At 40.4% G+C, this 17501-nt stretch overlaps 1 protein-coding gene across 2 annotated transcripts in view; it reads right to left on the bottom strand.

Annotated features, from left to right (window-relative positions):
- Positions 1-194: 194 nt before the first annotated feature.
- The window catches only part of GABBR2 (gamma-aminobutyric acid type B receptor subunit 2), a 482477-nt gene continuing 465170 nt past the window's right edge, over positions 195-17501 (bottom strand). For both annotated transcript variants that reach the window (XM_071555005.1, XM_071555006.1), the window contains exons 18-19: positions 9442-9559; positions 195-2744 (exon numbers count right to left, since the gene is read on the bottom strand). In XM_071555005.1, the coding sequence (XP_071411106.1) occupies positions 2579-2744; positions 9442-9559 (284 nt within the window). In that variant the 3' untranslated portion in view covers positions 195-2578. The remainder of the gene's footprint in view (positions 2745-9441; positions 9560-17501) is intronic.

The raw sequence follows: 17501 nt of genomic DNA on the forward strand, positions 1-17501 counted from the left end.
GAGGTCTTAGACTTCACTCATGAGTATTGCAGTAATTGTATTTCAGGGCAGAGGCTCATCTATATCTTTTGTTAAAATGCAAACCCTTCAACTCACAGTATGTGTATTTTTATTCTGTGCCACATTTTTATTAAAATATGGTGTTGTAATAGGATTCATCTTTATTCAAGGAGGCTTTTATATATACTTATATTTATATATATAAACACACTCATTAAAAATGGTTTTCCAATGGGGGAAGAGGGCATTGAGTCAAAAAAAGCTAAGTTTTGTATATTTTATTCATAAAAACAGATTTGCAACAATTTATTAAAAATTTATCTCATGCAGTATAAGGTTATACAAGAAATTCTTCATTTACATTTTTATTCTGGCAGTTCCAGTCTAGTTTAAAGCATTTGTGCACTAACATCATTGGAAAATGCCATTGGGGCACAGCCTCTTCATAAATTTACAGTACATTTTTGCTGCAGTATAAAAGAACAGAAACATTAAATAGCTATATTCACTTGGTTGGTCTTGTTATCTGCAGTAAAGTAAAAAAAAATGTTATGGGAGAAACTACAGTATCGAGACAAAGAATGTGCTGCATGGTTTAAACCTAATAAACATCACACAGCCGGTATTCACGAAGTTACAGACACACACACGCACACACACACACACACTCTCACCTCCAATGGTCCGATACTTCTGAATTTTTTTCCTGCTAAGTTGGAATAATATTTCTACAGAGATCTTTGTGTATACATTATATACAATATCATAATTTTCTCTTTTTAAAAATTAACATTCCTTTGAAAATAAACCAGGCCCTGATGATATTAATAAAGCAAGAGAATACTGTCAACACACATTGAGTGACAACGTCAGTGTTTAGTGCTTAAACAGAGTAATGATTTCTATTTTATCTGTGTTTATACTTACAGGGTTTTTTTGTTCTAAAAGCTACAGATATTTCCATACCCTCTCTTACTGTATGTGCCAAGTGAAATATTTTGTGATGCTCCTGATTGTAAGATTCGGATACATATTCACGTTGGTTTTGGCCACTATGAGGTGTGTTTTATTTTTAATGGAGATTTATGCTAGCTGGTCAAAGCTGCAGTTAAGTACCTCAGCTAATGAACCCCTTCAACTGTGCTTCAGTCATTGCTGATTTGTAAACCTGTGTAGGTATGTAATTCTAAAGGTTTGGTTTGAGGTGCACAGGTGTTGGTCAAAGAAAACTGAGAGCCCAGTGGGTGCTTCATGTGTTTTTTCACCCCTACTTTTAGCAAACAGCCCTGTCAATCAGAGGACACATCTCCAGTCTCTTGAAAAAGAAGCTGCATGTGTGTCTCACCTGTGCCTGAGGGTTTGGCTCCACAGCTGGTCCAGATGGTACACCACTATCGTTCTTCCTAATTACTTCGGTTCAGGGAATGGAGCTAAAGTCTAAAACCCATTGTTTTTTCACAGTACTTTTAGGGTTTAGATAAAATGTTCCATTGGTAAATTGGATTTGTCCTCTCTATTATCCACTACAACTGTCACACGCAGGTACAAAGCAAACATAGTGTATATTCACACCTATGTGCTCTGCAGGCTTTGCCTGCAGCAGCAAAGTGCTGTGCCCTAAGCCCTCCCCCCAGGTCCACTAAATTAATTTTGTTGTAATTATGTGTGACACAATTCAAACAAACTAGGAAAAACAATTCATCCTGTGACATTAAGACTTTACTACCCATCTGTCCTCAGTTTCCTGAGTTATCAGCCCTAGGACTTTTCCAGACAGTTTAGTATGTTACGGTTGGTGGTGTTTATTTTGAAAGAGATGCAGAAACTTTGCTAAAAATGAAGCTGCAGATGGTCAGCAGTTACTACCATTGCCCCTGGAGAAGGGCAAAGTGCTCTGCTTGCAACCAGCAGCTCTCCAGCTGGTGGCAACTCAGAGCTGGAGCTTTAGGCTCCGCTTGGGTTTCACATACAGCTGCAAGTTAGAGGTGACCCTGCTCACAGCACTGCAGTCTCAATGACACCCGAGGAATCATTTCTCACAATTCTTCCTTCCTACGGAACATCATCACCTGAAATGAAAACAAGCAAGACTAACCAGTGCAGAATGTTTCCAACGATTTAACACAACTCTTGTAAAAATGAGTGTATCTATTTCAACATGGTATAGCTCAACCACTGCACTTTCCTTACATGAGTACAGTATAGAATTGCATGTTCTCAGCAGCCACACAAAGCTCAGTGACATTTGAGTGTTTATTATTTTTTCCTAGTGTCTTTTTTGCAAGATCCGTATTTCCCAGCCTCCTGGATGCTAGTAGAAATTTTGGAAGAAATGTTTTTCAGTGACTTCTAGGTGAAGAAATAAAAACTCCATGAATAAGGCTACAGATCAAACTCCTTGTGCCCTTCTCCTTTGCCTTCCCACACGAGTTACACGGGCACTCCTGTGATGAGGGCCTCAGTGGCAGTTCCTCTGCGGTAAGAGCCAATGTTACATGTTTGTAGCAGTTCCAGGTCAGATGTTTAGTCCAGTCATTGAGTACTTAAAAGCAGTTCAGGAAGCACTGATCTCCCTTTCCTACAGCCCCGAAACCATCACTCGGAAGGAGGGTGGCACATGTCTGTGCCGAGGGCTGGCACTGGGGCTTACACAGGGACTGGCACAGCTCGCGTCCACTCCTCCTATGGACGGCAAGTAGGCATGATGAAGGATGGGCAGCTGCAAGGACAGCCGACGCTGTATGCTGTGGGAGAGAGAGAGGGAGGGGGGCAGTTAGCCAAGAGGAAAATGTAATACATTACATGGTTGATATGTTCGCAGGTTGCTGCGAGGATGTTTCCCCTGCCTGCTGCTGTGATTGGGAGGGTTAATGCCAAGAGCATTGTACTTGCTGCTGTTGAGCTATGCCACCACAATGTTATTTCCCCTTGGGGAATTTTTCTGACAAGTTAGACTTGACAAAGGAATCTAAGGGTGCTTTCTCAGCATCCCACAACTTTCTAAAATTCCTAGGCACATTCAGGTTAATTGCTAGAGTGCTGATGCTAGGAAAAGGGCAAACCTTAAGTTTGCAATGAGGGTGAGTGGCTTGGTGACCCCCAGCCCCTTGCAAAGTGATCTACTGCATGCAGAACCCTGTCTAACTCTGTAGACATGCATGACGTCACAGACAGAGCTCAGGCACCACTTTTAGTACAAGGATTAAGGATGGCATTGTTGCAACTCCAGCTGAGGCAGCAAACACAGGTGCATGGCGGGAGGGAATTGGGACTGATGTCTTTTTCCAAGTAGTTCCTCTTTAACATCTGGGTCTGTGCTTTTGATGTGATGGATGCTTTCGAGCTCTGGCTGTCAGTCCTATGCACCTGAGGAACTGGCACTCTAAAAGCAATCTAACGTACCACCTATACCAAAAGTCAGTATTTAGGAACCCAGGCTTCTCTATCCCTTTTCCCAAGCAGATTGACAACATGATAACTGGTATCAAGTTTGTTAAAATGGATATTAAACCATGCTCACATCTACCCCTTCTGCTGGAAGAAGATGGTGCCATGAGGGGCTCTGCTACCCCTGTGCTGTGGCTACACTAACACTTTTCACAAAATCAAAATCTAATTGAGGTTTTCAGTCATTAAGATGTTATCACCGTGATGGCTTCATGTTTAGAGACATTCACCCTTGAAACACAGAGGCACTTTCTAAAGAGAAGACAGATGTCAAAGTGACTGAGCTGAACTGAAAACTGGCTTTTTGATTCCAGAAGAAAAATGCCCATAGAAAGCATTGTATCAGTAAATTTATGTTTCCTCGTTTTCTGATATAATGACTATGTATAGACAAAGGTGTATGTTTGAAAGCTAGCCTTTGGGAAGCCTTTCTGATTCAAACAACAATTAATTTATTTTTTGCTTGGAAGCAGAGACAGATACTAAGGCATTCATTGCACTGCTCAGGGACCAAGCAGTATAGCTTTTGAATGCAAACAGAAAGAAATGTAATGCTGTTCTCTGTAGTTTCTGCACTACAAACCATGGCTTGTCTATATAGAGATGCAGTAGAAATAGCTGTTTGTCTATCTGGAAAACTCTTTCTCATTGTTTTTGCTCCTCAAACTCCCTATAGAATTTTCATGCAATGTTAACCCACAGTGGTGATCATTCTAGTGCTGGCAATGTATTTCTGGGACTAAACAAAATCCATTCATTGTTATTTTGCTACTGTGCCCAACTCTTTCTGGTGCTATCAATGAAATCATGCCTTTTTTCCAAGGACTGCAGAGGTGGCATGGCTCACTGCTTCCATGTGCTGAATCCTTATGAGCCTGATACTGCGGATTGTCATTCCGTCTCTTGTTGCAGGGTCAAATGCAGAATTGCCCATGCTTATTTTCCCACCAGTGGAAATGCTTACTTTGTTCAACTTTTATAGACTTCTCATTAAAGAGCTTTTTGAAGCTATTCCAAAAGAATCCAATTGCATAATCAAGTGAATAGGATTGGTTTTTTCATCCATTTCAGTGTTAGCCATACCATGGACAAAACATGTTTATTTAGCTATGCCAGTGGTGGCTGCAGTGGGTGGCAAATTTTGCTTTAACTGTACATAGAAGTTTACTTTCACTTGAAAACTTGGTTCCTGGAATTGGGGCAGAGAACTGTAGCCTGGAGCCTCACACACAATTAAGAGTTTAGACAAAACTCCTAGAGAGGAACACAAAACAAAACAAGTAAAAAAATCCAAACAAACATGCTTTTTCTCCTTAAGCAAAAGTAAATCTTGTGACCTGCTTCACTCTTGGTAGGGTTTTTGCCTTGCCTCACTCTTTTTAGGTTTTGTTTGTTTTTTTTTTTTCCAATATCAGTGATTTTTCTCTTCACCCACCACAGCAGCCTTCCAGTACCTAAAGGAGGCTTACAAGAGAGATGGAGAGGAACTTTTAAAAAGGGCATGGAGTGATAGGACACTGGGTGATGATTTTAAACTAAAAGGGCATAGATTTAGACTAAATACAAGGAATGAATTTTAATGATGAGGGTTGTAAAACACTGGCACAGGTGGCCCAAAGAGGTGGTAGATGTCCTACCCCTGGTAACATTCAAGGCCAGGCTGGATGGGGATTTACAGAACCCAATCAAGTTAAAGTTGTCCCAGGTCATGGCAGGGAGATTGGACTGGCTGACCTCTAAAGGTCCCTTCCAGCCCAAATTGTTACATGATTCTATGAATTCATTTCAAGTTGCCCATACAATACATATATACATGTGAAAGCATATATTTGGTCAAGTGTTTTGAAGCGGGAATGGTCAGTATTAGTGGGTTTAGAATCATAGGCAACCACTGAAGGACATGGAAAGGAAGGGTGGTGCCATGCAGGGAGCAGCCACTCATCAGGATAATGCGTTAGGGCATATGTCCTCAGCTCTGTACAGAAATACCACTTATTAGGGAAACATAAAATTAGACAAAATCTTGACTTCCAATGTTAATGCACATGGTAACACAATGCAATGCACATGGGAATGCACAGTAGCACAAAGGGGGTGGAGGTATTTGAAAAATATTTTTTTTTGTTATAGAAAACTACTCCTGAGATGTATTGGTAAGTGAGAGGACAGAAAAAAGTTCTGCATCAGACAAGCATCCAAAGTTCTGCATGAGTGCCTAAACTGTCTAAACACTCTCAGGGATTATTTCAGTTACTTCTGCAGCCCATTAATGTTGATTTTTAGCAACTGCAGGGATGCTGGAGAAGTTCTAAAGGGTTATAATAAAGCAAGATGTTGTACTAGCAAGTAGATTAACCATTCTAAATCCACCATATTTTAATGACAGATTTGAGTAAGATCAGAGATAGACTAATATGATGCACTGTCAGTGAAAAAAATGAAGAACAGAGGCATGTTCATGCTGAGGCATATGGTTGAAATGCAATAATTCAGTCACAACCAACTTCTTAGAATGAGAATTTTTGGTTACTAAAATTAAGATAACTGGCTCCAGTTATGCTTTGAAGTTATGCTTTGAAGGTTATAAAAAAGACTGAATATAGAAATAATCTATTAAAACTGCAGGTTTTAGTGAGGTCCTGCAGAAATCTATCATCACCTTTACTAAGAGATCTGGAAGACTGTTACATATTGTTGCTGTTAAAAGGAGAACAGTATAAATTTTTAACAGTACCAAAAATTAATTCACTGGATGCAGGTCACTGATGAGACAGGACAACATGCAGGAATGATGATGCACAGAAGGTTGTCTTTGGGGGTCATAGAAGATAAAGCATTGAATGTATTCATGTGGCCATCATGCAGATAAGCTGACCGATGTGACCTTTAGATAAGTAAGCTGCACTGCCCAGCAGGAAAGAGTTGATTTTGCGTGTGTGAGAGACAACTCAGCCTACTGGGAAATGAACTATAATATCTATTCTAAGCTGGCTCAAACTGCTTTCTGGACCTGACATGAACTGGCATGGTGCAGTGTCTATCCATGCAGCTAAGCATGCTCCAAACAGGGTTTCTGAACACCAGATTGTTGCCAAGCATTACCCAGGAGAGTACAAGCTGATACAGCTGTGCTAGAGAGTATGCTAAAAAGCATAATAGAAAATCAAAGAGCAGGGCTTGAGCCTGTGCACTGGCTTTGGCTACTATAGGAAGTGTTAATTTGCACTGTGTAGCCAGTGTAAACAGGAGAGAAAGCAGTTAGCATCCACTTTTTCCTCTTCTCTGATGGTCTGAGTGAGTATGGCAAATTTTACATGACCGTATGGATAACCTACTGCATCCTGCCCAGCAGGAAAGGGAGTAAGATGCAAAGGGAACTGAGAATCATGTATATTTATGCTCTAGGGTTGCTTTACAGTCATATGGACCACATTTTCCCAAGGTGAAGAGTTCTAAATCTCAGCCAAGCACAAACCAAATGTTTCTCACATTCTGATTGAGATGATGTAAACATCACACCATCAGCAAATGTGAAACACCTTCCTGTACTACTGAGCCTGAAGTGCATGGGCACTGCTGCACCTTCATTTTGGACACAACTGTAGAATAAGGGATCACACTTGCAATGAGTCAAATGTAGCACTAGTGGTAATAAAGAAAGAAAAAAATCCCAAATCACCTCTTTCCTGCACTCTATAAAAATTTTCATACTGGAATGTGTCAGCAGTCATGACTGCAGACTAACATGGGAAGTTGGAATGATTCTTCTTCCCACAGCCCCTAAAGGGCCAACATTTCTACATGCAAATTATTGTCTTGACATACTCCTTTCACACTCTTGTGACAAAGAGGAAATATTTTTCAGACTAATGTCCTTGAGATTCATGTTCTTGAATAAGAAATAGGTTCCTTGGACTGTGCAACTACCTATCAGATGCCCTATGTATGAAGTGAAATGAGAAAGAGGAGACAGGAAAAGTAGCTTGCTTTTAACTCCCTTTTACTTTTTTTTTTGAGAAAAATTACATATTTAGTAATCATTGAAGGCCAGAAGTGATGCCAGACAAGTCAATAAACAAGCCCACAGGTGTAGAAGGATACCTTAAAGAGCACTAAGTTTGGACAGAAGCAATCTCTTGTCAAAAAGAGGGAAGTTCTGAAGACAGCTATACTTCTCTTTGTCAGGTCCACTGTGCCTGGGCAGTGTGGCTCTGCTACCCAAACTGCCAGCTCATCCTCAGGGGAGATATTGATCCTTGGATCTGGCACAGTCACAGCTGTGCAAATGCTGAATGACATGGTTTCAATTTAGCAGGACTTTATTAATTGTTTTCCATAAATGTCAACAACAGTTCAGATTTGAACTGAGCCGCTCTTCAGAACCTTTAGGAAATTTCAGTCTTCTCATCAGTTATCACTAGCCTAGATGAAGTTCTGTCATGAATTTTTTTTTGTCTGTAAGAAATCTTTATCAAGACAATTGGATTATCTGAGTGTCTGTGTTTTTCTTAGCATCTTTCTTAATGTAAGGGGGCCACATGTGGATGAGGCTGCATTCACACTACATTATTTCTGACAAATGATGCTGAAAAAACACAGGCCTCTAATAGCTGTGCATTAAAGCACTGCTGACCCCATGAAGTCATGAGAGCTCTGTCAGCAAGAGCCCTGCCTATTTGAAATTGCAAGATATTTCATCTGCTGTGAGCTTCTTTTGGTGCATGACCGAGTGTGTGTGTGCGTGTGTGTGTGTGTGTGTGTGTGTGTGTGTGTGTGTGTGTGTTGTGTGTATTAGCATCTTTGCAGTTTTGGTTTGGGTTTTCTTTTGACTGCAAGGACAGAGTTAGAAATCTACGTGTTTTCCTGCACCAGGCACTACAAGGCAGTAGCTACTACCTGAAACCAGGGTTGCTGTCACAGATGTGAATCATTCTAGTAAATTATTTAATAATTTATTCTCTTTTTAAGTAAGCTTTTAAGTTGCCCTGGAGTCTGACAGCTATTAGCTGAGATCTTGCTGAAGTGATGCTCGTGTAACCAGGCTGCCGTGGGGAAGTGGCTGATGCAGGGACAAATGAGCACGGCGCTTCCCTGAGCTCTGGCCTGTGGCAGGTCCTGCTCAGCGAGTAAAGAGTAGGACATGACTTTAGTGTATAGGTTCCTAGAGAGAAAAGCTGACACCATAAGACTATTTCCTCTCCATGAATCTAGCCAGTGTTTTGTGCCATCCTCTCCTGGTAGCTGCAGCATTGTTTCTAAGGGAAACTACTTGGTGCAGACTTTCCTGTGCCAAAACTCAGGTCCAGCTGCTATGGCAACGTTGAAAAGCCCTCAGAATGTTTTTTATTTCTCAGTTAGCTTAAGACTGAAAAAGAACAAAATGTCTGTGTACACCATGAACCTCTCTGGCTGGTGTGTGGAAGGATTTGGACTTTTGACAAGAGCTATAAGAGATGTGTGCACATGTGTACATCCTCTTCACTCCTCCATACATTGGTGGTCAGGCACAGCTCATCCTGTAACTCTCTACAGAAACTTTAGCAATCATGCTCTGGATGTTTCTGACAAAAGAAAAGATGTATATTAATTTGCCTTTGGGGCACCTTAGGATCTAATGTCTCTGATATCCTTTAAACTTTGTTGAGATGGTGACCTGGTGGCAGGGAGGCATCACAGTACAACATTACTGCCTGCAGTTACTTTAGGAGGTGCCATTCACATTCTCTGTTGCTGATGTTTCAGGGTCTTTCTGTAGCTGGAGCTGGCTGAAAAGGGGTTACAGTGAAGGTCTTCCCATAAAAAAATGCATGAAAGAGAAACACAGGCTTTGATGAAATGCAATAATTCAAATTAACATCTTGTCAGCAAGGCAGCTGGTGTCCAGGATGGAATATATCTCTAAAACAGTAACAACTCTATGTACTCAAGCACATGCATACCCAAGAGAGCAAGGGGTACCCCATATTGTACCAGCAGCTAATGATGTATACTTACTGTTCTGGAGAGTTGATGTCTTCTATGGGATCTTTGCTTGTTCTGGAAGGGTCTGATGAGCCCCATTGTGCTGGTGGATTTTGATCAAGATGATTTTTCAAAATGGCTTTCTCACCATCTGGATGGACAACACATTCAATTTTACTTTACTGTGACCAAGTGACTATTTAAAAATTGTTCCATTTTAAAATTTCCTAGATATCCATAATGCCACAAAGTAAACACATTCAAGCTATATTCCAATATAGTCTCAGGTTTTCCTGTGAGAGTTTGGTACTCTTATGTTTTGGATGATGTGTTCCTCCATAGGAACTACCATGAAGGAACAGAAAAGTGACAAAACTTCTTTTGTCCTTCTATTGCTTCCCCCTGCCTTTAAAAAATGCCCCAAACCAAACCTTGTTGTCCACCTCTATGTAGCTGTGTAATGCTCTCTTACCTAGTTTTAGGCTATGGGGAAAATTAATGTAACTGTACTGTTCTTGCACTCAGAAACTGTAACCTTTTCATAAGAAAAAAACCTCCTTTGTTAAGTCTTTTCCTGGAAAAAAACTATATTATCATTGATGTATAAAAGCTTCATACTCATATGATCACATAGGCAACTAGGTGCTGTCATTTGACTATCTGGCACTGGAAATATGATTCATATCAGCTGCACTGGTCCATAGGCTGTCTTCAGGAAGGACAGCTAATGATGTCATTAAGCTTTCTCCTGCCGTTCTCTTTTCTGCAGAGTGATAACAAAGAAGATCATCATTTCCCCCCATACCTTGCTTCACTTGATTCCCCTGGGTGTCCTGTGAGTCCCTGACTAGCTGTGCTGAAGCCCATGGCATCAATCCCCCTGAGAAACATGGGCAAACACAGCCATTTTAAGGCTTTGACAGGGATCCTTTCTGTTCCTCTCTGCTTTTCCAAAGTCTCCTCATGTGTTAATCCAAATAAAATCACATGGAAAGCATCTGAATAATGAGGACAGTTCACAGATTTCATAAATAATTACAGAGCCGCTCCAAATCCATCACCAGCAGTTGTTTGCCACACAAACAGAGAAACAGTGATTGCTGCAGGCATTGAGGCAGCAAGGAAGAGGACTCTAAGGTAAATTCTTGAAGAGGATACTGGAGGATTTGAACATAAAAATGGGTATGGGTATAAGGGGGAAAAGCAGGAAAAGAGTGAAAAGGAAAATAGCATGAAAAAGCCAGTGCATTTTGAAGGCTTAAGCTGCTTTTCTGTTCCACTTATGTTCAGAAGCCCCATCTAATGCTCAGCTCCCAGCATGGTAGGAATATGTATTTTATTGACAGGCACTGGTGGGACAAAACAAGCAGCAGAAACACAAAGTGAGGAAAGAAGCTGGAAGCACAAACAGAAATGTTTTGAGGGCAAACTCCAATATGTATAATTGCCCTCCCAGCAAGGTCATCCCTGGCATTATTGGACAGCATTTCCTTTCTGCAACATGGAAAGAAGTGTGCAGGTGAAGATGCAACAATGTGCAGACATGAGGATCATTACAGCTTAGAAGGGGACAAGAGAAGATTTTTCACTTATGTTGCATTGAAGAGAAGGGTCTTGGTGAGAAAGAAGACATGACCAGAACACATGAAGTTGCTTTGGGTGGGGCAAGAAAATGTCAGTAAAAGAAAGCTAAGGAATTCAGCTGTAGCAAGAAGACTGTTTAAAAGGAAGAGATGGCAGGAATCAGTGATGGTTTAGATGTGAAGGGAGGACAGGAAAGAGTCAAATCTGACAGAGGTTAAGATAAGCAAAGAGGTCTATTATCTCAGGGCAGCCTGAAGTTTGCTGGTGTGGCATCTGCTGTCAGAAGAATTCAGTTTTTATTTTCTATATAACCCATTTCTTTGTATATCGAGTTTGACATTTGCATAAAAACTTTGTGACATCTGTAAAAAGACATTTAGAAAAGAACACTTTTCACTTCTGTGATTAAAACCAATGTTCAATCCTGAGCTGATCCAAGCTGACAATGAAAACTGCTGACTGAAGTAAAAATTTGAGTAACCCTTGTAATTAAGGATGGAAAAGCCCTATGATTTAACTGGTATAGGGTTCCAACTCTTTTGGCCCAGATAAGAAATTTAACATTTTACAAAGCCACTGAAGGTAAAATTCTTCTTCAAATGACTGGAATACACAACTCTTGCTTTTGGGAGTATGTGATGTAATATATTAATCTGTGTCGTATGCCACTAAACGAGTTTCATCACTTTCAGATGTGCTGTGAGAGAGAGAAGGAGGTGGTCCCTGTCAAAAAGGTGGGGGATTTAGCTTAGAGTAGAGCACAAATGATATATTCTCTGCCTACTCACCTCTCAGCACCAACAGCCCATATATCACCGTGTGTTATTCTTAATAGACCCTTTTCTACCACCCTTGCAGATGACTCTCCCTTAATACACTGAATAAATTTCTGTATACAAGGGTACCAAATGCAAATTTCAGTGTATAAAATACAGATGAAGTTCACATAAAACTATGATCTTTTTTGTTTCCTTTTTCCTTTGCTTCTTTCAAAATATGCACACACACACACACAAAACCCAAACAAAAAACCAGAAAAACCCCAGTAAAAACAGGGCTAATTCTTATTTGTTAAGTTTTTTGTGAGAGGAGTTGCTAGATTTTTATTTTGCAGCTATGGAAACTGGAATATCTTCATTTTTCATTTACCTTTCATTTAAATAATGAAGAGCAAGATTCTCACTTAGTCATATGCTCCTAGGAGCTGGAGCTTAAAGAAAAAACACTATTACCATATGCACTTAAAAACTTTAAGGATGGAGAAAACTAGTTTTGCATATATGAACAACTGAGGGAAAAGAAATTAAAGGTAGTGGTAAACATTTGAGTTCCCATTTTCCTCTGGAAAGGGGAGCAGTGCTTTTGGTACTTTCCCATTTTTTCCTCCTCTGTCCATTAATTATTTCACTTGGAAAATGCCCTTCCTTCCCAGGGTATTGTCTACCACTGCAGATACTACTGAGAAAGTTGAACTGGGATGATCTAGCTACCTTCTAAATTACATTTACAGTACCCAGAAGCACCTTCGAAATAATTTTCACCTTCCGGTTCACACCAGAACTCAAAGTCTGGCTAAGTGATGCCTGAGCACTTTCCATTCAGAAAACTGTTGGGGAAAAAAAGACAAATAGCTCTCAAGGGCCTCACACAGCACTCACTGACAGGTTCATCGGAACACAAAGCTTGCTGCCAGTTGTCAGTGAGAGCCGGCAAGGCTTTAGCTCAGGACTTTTGTGTACCTGCAGCAAAGAAACAGCTTCCACTGTCAAAGCTCTGAGCTGCAAGAGCACACCTGATGCAGGTCACCAAGGGTCTCAGCAAAGAGGTCATTGCTCGCAGCTGCTTTCTCTTGCTCTGCCAGGGGTGATGATCCCTTCAGACATATAATCACTCTGCAACCTGGTGCTGCCAAAATTACCTGGGCAGGCTTAAATGCACCACGCATTTTAATGACTCCTGTTCAGCTTCAGGCAGAAAGCACCAGGTGACTGATGCTGCTGCAATTTCTTCCAAGAGTTTAGAAACCATATTTCTTTAAGTAGAAGCTTGTTTTGTTGCTGTTTGTATATTGCAGCTTTATTGAACATCTTCATCATTGCACTTTAGTGGCAATATTCCTCTGATGGCTTTCAACTGGATGGCAGAACTGCTCTTCATCCAATATCAATTCCACTGCTGTTTTCTCTTTGCTAGAAAGCATATTTTATGGCCCACAAAGAAACAAGTATGGTTTAATAATGACTTATAAGAGCTGACAGAGATAACTTTGCTGATTTACTAAAGAGCTCTGGAAACTTTAAAGCTTAGAGGTAGACTTTTAAAATCTGCCATAATTTTTCTCAGTTCTGCTGTCTGGACTGTGAAACATGACTAGCCAGTCTCTGCTTTTCATGTGAATAGGGTATAAAGAAAGCAAAATGAAAGGAAAAAATAAAATTATCACATTGTCAGCTGGGTAATCAGAAAAAGTTCTCCTGAAGTAAGTGCACCACAAAGGCAGTCTAAATCATGACTTCTGATAGTTATGTTATGAGAGGAAGATTTTTTAAAAAGAAAAGCCAGTAAGATTCTGCTCTGATTTATACTACTTTAAATCAGAAGAAACCCCCTTTACTACAGATTAATTTCTGTTCAAGAAAGGGCAGGCATTGAACATCTGACAGTTTGGTCTCCTTATTGAAATAGAAACAAGCTCCTACTTCAAGACGGAATTCATTTACTAGGCTTCATAGAAACTAGTCTACATATCTCTATATACCCCTATATACAAGGGATATAAGGACCTCTATCCTTTCTTTTTAAAGGAGTTATTTCTGCAAGCCTTTACCTTTGAATCTGTTTTTCAGTCTCAAGCTTAATGCTTGAATCACACGAACTTCACAAAAGTAATATTTCTCTTTCTATTATAGATGAACTGTTTTCCTTCACATTTGAAAGCAAAATGCCTTTGAAATATGTTTTTCTTTGAGCTGCTTTTACATGGGGAAAAACTAGCACTAGGAAACATTGGAATGGGGTGACAAGTGACAGCATGTAGGCATATCTGACATGTAAATGAATGCTCCCAGTCCATTTACAGCTATGAGTAAAGACTGCTTTCTGGCTCAAAACAGACAAGGCTTTCTGAGGAAGGAAGGGTGCCTGCAGAGAGAGAACTTGCAGAAAAAGTTTGTTCATAAGTGGAGACTATGGCAAGGCTGTCTCTTCCTTCTTCTGTACTTCCTATAGGATGACTGTTGTTCATTAACTTCCCTAATATGCTACTCTGAAATGTACTGGCTAAGGTAGTGATAGATGGATGGAGATTCTTCTGCAGAATTTCTTCTGAGCTTCACTTTATATGAAACTCTTGCAGTGTATCAATCTGTGAATTATTTCACGTGGGAATAATTTCATGTATTAAAATGCCAAATGGAAGTCGAGTAAGATAGTAGATTCAAAGCGTAGAAAAATCATCCTGCCCCTTCCCCCCCGGCCCTAACACATACTAACTTCCCTCTGTGTATTTTTCTTTTCACTATCTTTTATCTCTGCAGGAACTTACACAGCAGAAATAACTTCTGCCTTCATGAAGTCTCTCCTGTTTCTGGTTACTGACACAGGTGCAAGGGTCTCTTTTGGGAAGCTCTGGTTTGCGTCCATGTCAGGGTATTTCTTCCCTGGAACTGTGTGGCACAACCTTCCTCTTTACACAGCATCACAGTTACATGCACTTGTCCTCCTTTTGAAAGGTCAGCCAAAAAACACAGCTGTGCCTTCAAGCTGGACTCCTCTTGCCGAATGGCATAGCTAGTTCCAGGGATGGCATAGGCCAAGCATTAGTCTCCCTCACAGCCCATCCTTGCCTCAAACCCAGGGTCTAATGTGGCTCTAGCCAGCAAGGCCACCAGATCCCAAAAATTCCAGGGGAGAAGTTAATGATGTGTTATGCACAGAACTGAGATCACTAGCAGACACAGTGACTCAAAGTCATCCAAGGAATGTATCGAATGAAGAGAAGGGAATGTCCTTTTAAATTCAACTGGGGAAGCCATTTGAAATCCCAGAGCCAAAGTCCATGGAGCATGTTGAGAACTGCCGGACCCCACAAAGCTATTTAGCAGCACAGCTAAAAGCCTGCATTAAAAGAAAGCAATAAAACCATAAACCACAAATCACATTTTCCTAATTGCTTTTCTTACATAGCCAATTGCTGTAGATGTCTCAGAGACATTACGCATTTGTGAACATGAGATGAGTGTCTCAGATAATATCTCTCTTTAAATGAGATGTACTGAAATGTGCTGTAAAGGAGGAGTCCCCATGCCAGCAAATTGCTTCTGGGCTACACTGGGAGCTGTTGCTGCTAATAGCTAACCAGGAATCCCAAAGTTATGAAACACTGGCTGAGGTCAGGCAGATATATGAGTGCACAGCTGTGTCTACCTATTTTGGCTAAAGCATTTTAACGTTTGTATCTTAAATCCATATTTGATGTAAATGAAGGTGGTGGGGAAGGAAGAGAAGAGTTAAATAACCTCATTTAGCACTTGGCTACAGGAGTTAGGAATTTTAACTCTGGACAATATTTACAGATCAGAAGCCTACTGAAGTGTACTATGACATTAAAGTTTGATTAGGGCTTGTTTGAGATGCATTGCCTAAGTCCCATGTTATGATCTGTACTATGAAGAGCAGTGTCCTGAGTTTGTGATAGCAATAGCAATGCATTACACTTCATAGTATTCTCTATGTGAACTCCTCCAGAACAGCAAGATATTTTATAAAGACAATTTACATAGGATTGAGGCACAAAGTGAATGTGGCAAATGATCTGCTATGATTTTTAGCTCCAAGCCAGCTGCTATTTTGAGCATCTCTCTTCATTGTCCAATTCCTGCTCTCTCAGTCCACATTTTTCACAAGGTCAAGGTAGGCAAAAACCCCTTCATCACCTTAAAAACAATACTGGAATGGCTTCTCCAGTTGCATGATAGGGATTAGGGACATGGTCACTTCTAGGTCATGCTACTAGTTTATCTACAATTCTGCAGCTTCACTCAAGTGCCATCAGGGATGCATAATTTCAAGGTTCTGTACTTTCCTTTACAGAAAGTTACATGAAATACATAGCTACAGAAAGCATAGTTATGTCATTCAGAGTTAGCTTTCCTGTAGCCGTAAGGGCCAGAATTTTTTTAAGTACCATTTAAGTGATGTCTGTTTGAATCTGCACAGAAGCAGCAGTGACTCAGCAGCGACTCAGCAGCATGAATTCTGTGAAGCCTTGTTATTTTGATTGGAATGGCAAATTTAAATTAGGCACATAGGTTGACTACTGGGAATGGATGCGTTGAGAGAAATAGAGAGGAGATTCAGACATGTAGATAAGGAACAGGGAAATGTGGAAAGAGGGAAGACAATGGAAAGGGAAGGACAGAAAAAGGCTAGCAAGGGTTGTTGTTCATGGTGGCTCAGACCCTGGAAGTATGAACATTTGATATCACTTGAGTCAGGATAAGGATACACCATAATAGGCATGCTGCTTGGAGTATTTCCCACCAAGTGTGGGACCAAGCTTCAAACACCTGCTGCAAATTGGGATCCAGGTCTTCCTCATTCCCAGGTGAATGGATGCTCGAATCTTTCAATATAAAGATGATCAAGGGAAAACATCTTTCCCTGCTTGCCCTGCCTTTTGTGTGGAGCTTTATGTGGTAGGTCCACTGAGAAAATTGTCTGCCAACCTTCAGTATGCAGAAGAATACCCTGCAAATCCCTGGAAATAGTTTTAAGCTACTCTGTACATTAAGGCTCTATACCTGCTGGTGATTTTAAATATGTAGCCCACAGCAGATATGTAAGAGTCGGGGAACTGTACCATGGGAAAATTATGAACACAGATGATTTTGGATTGTGCTGCTTAAAGTAGCAGTTAGGTATCAATGTCTTTTGTAGACATAGCCACAAGAAAATGCAGAAAGGTTATATTTTATCCTTGATTTCTTTGCCAGCATCCTCTTGCTAATGGAGTGTATCCTGCTGTGGGAAGCATCCCATCCTAAATTTACACCCAGAGTACCTCTTGAGAATAATTTTGTTTCTCATACCCAAACTCAGATGGGCATTTGGCACAATGCAATGTATCTTTTCTGCTTGAAATATTATTCATGATTTATCATTTTTCCTGGAGCATCTGACATGAGAGGAACATTCTATGTGTTCCTTTCAAACACTTGGTAAAACTGCCTCATCCCACTCACTGATGTTAGTTCTTGCTCCTGATCTCAGCCCAATAATCACACGCCTCCAGCAGCTATTTACGTTTTCCTTTTCCTCCTTTCCCCCCTTCTGCTTTTATTTTTAAAAAAGACACTGGGAACTCTTCCTTTTTTTTTCTTTTTGCCACAAGTTACACAACCCAGTGCATACTCAGGGTAAAACAAAAGGTGCAAGAAAAAGTAACCTTATCCAGCCAAAATTTCAAGATACTTCAAAAACATATGTGAATTGTTGCGCTTATTCTAAAA

This window comes from Pithys albifrons, chromosome 4 (genome assembly GCF_047495875.1).
Source record: "Pithys albifrons albifrons isolate INPA30051 chromosome 4, PitAlb_v1, whole genome shotgun sequence".
Classification (NCBI taxonomy): domain Eukaryota; kingdom Metazoa; phylum Chordata; class Aves; order Passeriformes; family Thamnophilidae; genus Pithys; species Pithys albifrons.